This window comes from Capricornis sumatraensis, chromosome 9, assembly GCF_032405125.1.
Source record: "Capricornis sumatraensis isolate serow.1 chromosome 9, serow.2, whole genome shotgun sequence".
NCBI classification, from domain to species: Eukaryota; Metazoa; Chordata; class Mammalia; order Artiodactyla; family Bovidae; genus Capricornis; species Capricornis sumatraensis.
In genome coordinates, this window is record NC_091077.1 from 65,413,157 (window position 1) to 65,417,262 (window position 4,106).

The 4,106-nt window shown below is 54.7% G+C and overlaps 1 protein-coding gene across 1 annotated transcript; it reads right to left on the bottom strand.

Annotated features, from left to right (window-relative positions):
• Positions 1 to 1,090: 1,090 nt before the first annotated feature.
• Positions 1,091 to 3,314, bottom strand: HAND1 (heart and neural crest derivatives expressed 1). The gene is made up of 2 exons (XM_068981322.1): positions 2,760 to 3,314; positions 1,091 to 1,195 (listed from the first exon to the last, which is right to left on the bottom strand). Exons 1-2 carry the CDS (start codon positions 3,312 to 3,314, stop codon positions 1,091 to 1,093), a joined length of 660 nt encoding a protein of 219 aa, XP_068837423.1.
• Positions 3,315 to 4,106: the final 792 nt, after the last annotated feature.

A 4,106-nucleotide genomic window follows, 5' to 3' on the forward strand; every position in this document is an offset into this window, starting at 1 on the left:
CCTGTCTCCCCATCATCTTCTAAGGAGAACTTTGCTTTTTATACCAGGAGTAAATTCTGTATCTGCCCCCTACCCTTGATTTAATTTGCAGTTTGGTTCGACATTTATTAAAAAAAAAAAAGTAGGAACAGGAGGTTCTCCAACTAGCAGAAACGATGGAGCGGACCGGGGATAGCTGCCAATATATCACACAGGCTTCTACTGATTTCAAAAAATGTTTTATTAGTCAAGAGCATAGATACTGCTTTGGTAAAAGGAGGGGACGGTGAGTGGTCTTATAGATTTGAGGTAGAAAAAGGGTGGGGATGGGGGAATTAACAAACACCTGAGCAGAGCAGGCATGGTAGGTAGTTTAAATACATAAAAACTTTTCAACATAGGGAAAAGTTTTTATTTACAAAGGAAGGAAGGAAGGGAAAGGAAGAAAAGACAAGAAAGAACGGAAGAAGGAAGGAAAGAGCCGTTTTCCTTGAACTAAGTAGGAAGTGCAGTGACAAAAAATAAAATACAATAAAAACATCACTGTTTGAGGAAAAACAACAAAGGCAGCCCTTTCATCTTCCTGGTTTGGTTCTCTTTCCCTGGCAGAAAACTATTGATTCCTCTTATTGCATTTTAATTAGGGAGGAGAGCGCGCGCGGACGCGCGGAGGGTTTTGACGCAAAGCCGAGAGGGGCGCGAGAAAGAAAGGCAGATAGTGTAATGGGGAAGGCGTTAGGGGTGCTGATTTCGCCCCAGAAGGGTTGGAAGGTTACGTTTTAGCGTGCTTGGGTCCCACAGTCCTTCCTTCTCGAATCGTGCAGCCAAGAGCCGCCCTCTAGGTTGCCGTAGGGGTGGGGATGGTTTTATATATATATATATATATATATATTTCTCTTTCTCTTCATGTATTAAAAACAATTTCAAATGACATTGCACGTGCGATCGAAGTGTGTAGTTGCAGCCGGCGACCTGCCAGCACGCAGCGGAGGCTAGGCGGGATGCTCCTATAAGACCCTGGCATCCAGAGCCGGGCATTGGCCTCCGCCTTCTCTCCTCCTGGGGCTCTGCGTCGGGCAGCTGTGGCGGGATCCTCGGCGCAGGCCTCGGCTCACTGGTTTAACTCCAGCGCCCAGACTTGCTGCGGCCAGCCTGTGCGCCCTTTAATCCTCTTCTCGCCTGGGCCCAGGGCAGGAGGAAAGCCTTCATGCTGCTGCTGCCAGAGGATACACACAAGAAAGGGGGCGAGAGAGACAGGTTTAAATGTTTCTGCTCCGCTCACCCAGGCGTAGAATAAGAGTAGGGAGGGGTGAAAGGTGTTGGAAGCAGTAACTGGGAGCCTTTAAATAAGTGAAGAATTTTTGTTTGCAAAATAGGCAAACAGGCTCATAAATTTGCCTTTATGCTCCGAGTTCCCGGGGGACCTGGATGGGCTGGGCAGCTTCTTGGGGGTTGGTAATGAGAATTTTCTGCGGCTGGTGAAATTGTTGCTCCTAGGTTTGGCTTTATGGCAGCGAAGGGGGACTGCAGGGTTTGCAATGGGAGGGGTGGCAATCAACAGTTTCCTGGCTCGCGGACCTGCACCGGCGACACATCCACCGGCTTTTCTCCTTTAGCGCCTGAGCATGGATACCGGGCTGGGTCCCTCCAACCGGCTCTGGGGCGCCCAGAAGTCTCCTCGAATGAGGGAGGAAGTCGGTCTGGCCTAGCATCCTCCTTTCCCGGCTACTTGAAGAAGGCAGCAATATGCAGGGGGTGGGGATACGCCCAATAACTACTTCCAACAATAACTACTTCCAACAAGGCATCCCGATCCCCGGGCCTGCATCTCTTCCAGCCCAAGGCAGTGGTTTAGAGATTCGCTGACCACAGTCTTTCCCAGTCTCCCGAGGTGACTTCCCTAGATTAGCACAGCTCCTGCAGGTCAGAGAAAACCCAGGGGGGCTCTCTAGTCAACTCTAATGCGCGGTGGTCCCCAGTGAAACAATCTAGAGAAACCAGCTGGGCTCCCCAGGCTGGGAATCGGTCTTCAGAGGCCCCAGAGCCCTGGGCCACTGAAACCGACCTCCAGAAATTGTCACTGGAGAGAATCCAGAAAGGCCTAGTAGGGACTGGGATTTCCAAAGCCAAAAGAAGTCATCAAGGTGACTGAGGAACCAGTGGTGGGGAGTGGGGAGCAGAGAAACGTCCTCTGGACAGAGAATAAACTTATTCTACCGAAGTAAGCAATTCCCTTGGGTAGGTGGCCTCCACATCCTGTCCAGCTCTGGGCCTCAGTTTCCCTATGTACAATGATGAAAATAGACCAGCCTCTCCAGCAAAGATCTTTTGAAAACAACAGCTGAGCCCATATGCATAAATTTACATTCAGGCAAATACAAGTAAGAAACTCCTACAGCATTCTTAACCTGGCTTCCAGGAGAACCCAAGGATGAATCAGGACCCCTCGAAAATGTAAGTGAAATATATGGTGTGTGCATTTTCTCGGGGTCTGAAGCTTCCAACGGATTCTTAAAAGGGACCCTATGATCCTGTCCGAAAAGGACGAGGTTCCGTCTAAATTCACAGTCTTACAAACACTATCCACATTACAAATGAATTTAAACATGAATCTGCCTCCCTCCATGCAAACAATCCCACAGTTCGACCGTCTCAGAACTCCCCACAGCCTCTCAAAATCTCACGCAGGGCAAGGCAGACTCCTTGCACTGCGTATTCGGCCTGAGGGTGCTCACCACGCCCGCGCCCTTGGCTAGAGCACGCAGGCCCCCAGGACTTACCAGCTCTCTTTTCCGCTTGCTCTCGCGGCCGCCATCCGCCTTCTTCAGTTCGGCCTTGAAGGCCTCGGGGTCGCCAGCCTGTGCGTCCTTGGCCAACACGTCCATCAGGTAGGCGATGTAGCTGGTGGCCAGGCGCAGAGTCTTGATCTTGGAGAGCTTGGTATCCGCCGGCACGTTGGGGATGCACTCGCGCAGCTCCGCGAAAGCGCTGTTAATGCTCTCTGTGCGTCTCCGCTCCTTCTTGGGTCCTGAGCCTTTCCGCCGGCCCAGGCGGCCGCCGAGCGCCTCCAGCCGCCCGGGGCTCTGGCCGGGCCTGGCGTCTGGACCATAGGAGGCGGCGGCTGCCGCGGCTGCGGGAGGTGGCCCGCCGGCTGGGAAGTCCGGGGCGGCGTCAGCGGGGCTCAGCAGCCAGCTCTGGAAGTAGGGCCGCTCCTGGTGACAGCGCGAGGCAGGGCCGAAGAGGAAGGGCTCGTGAAGCATGGGGTGCGCGGGGTGCGGATGGTGATGGTGGTGATGATGGTGGTGATGATGTGCGTAGCTGCCCACGAGGTTCATGTTGGAGCGGCCCCTGGCCTGCGCCGCCAGCCTGATTAGCGCCGCCCCATGCGCCCCAGAGACTGCCGGGGCCACCCGTGGGCTCTGGGGCGGCGCTCTGGTAGGTACCGGCTCTGAGAGATTCTGGGGCAAGGTTGAGGATGACACGCGCAGCCGGCCGTCTGCTTGCCTGCTTCGGTCGCGACGAGGATGCAGAGAGACCAGTTTAACCCTTCTGCAGCCTCCCCTTCAGAGTCTGGCTTATATAAGGCCGGGGCTTTGATGTCAACCTCTCCCCGGAGCCAATGGCAGGGGGCAGGGAGGGGGAAAGGGGGATGGCCGTCCCTGGTTTTAGGCTCTGCCACTCGGCTCCAGCCGCCTGCGGGGACAGGGAGGCGCCCCGTCTCCGCCCCTCCCCCTTTCTCCCCCCTCCCCCGTCCCCAGTTCCCGAGTTGCGGCTTCGTGATTGAGGCACAGGCCTGTCAATGCCCAGGTCGCCGTCTGCCACCCCCTCCCCGTGTGCCCAAGGAAAGGAATCACGGAGCAAAAAGGCCTTTACCTAGATTTTACAGATAGGGAAACTGAGGCGCCGAAAAAAAGAAAGGTTCTCATTTCTAGACCTTCCAGAATCCAAAATAAGAATTCCAGAGGTTCCCAATCCTGAGCTCCATCTGCTCTACTTGCCCTCAGAGCCAGAAAATGAGATCGGGATGCTGGAGCAGGATAGGCCCCTAAGGTTCTCCCCTAAGCCGCCCCAGTCCTTAGTCGCCGGCCCATCCCGCCACACTGCAGCAGGCCCTGCAGCTGGCAGAA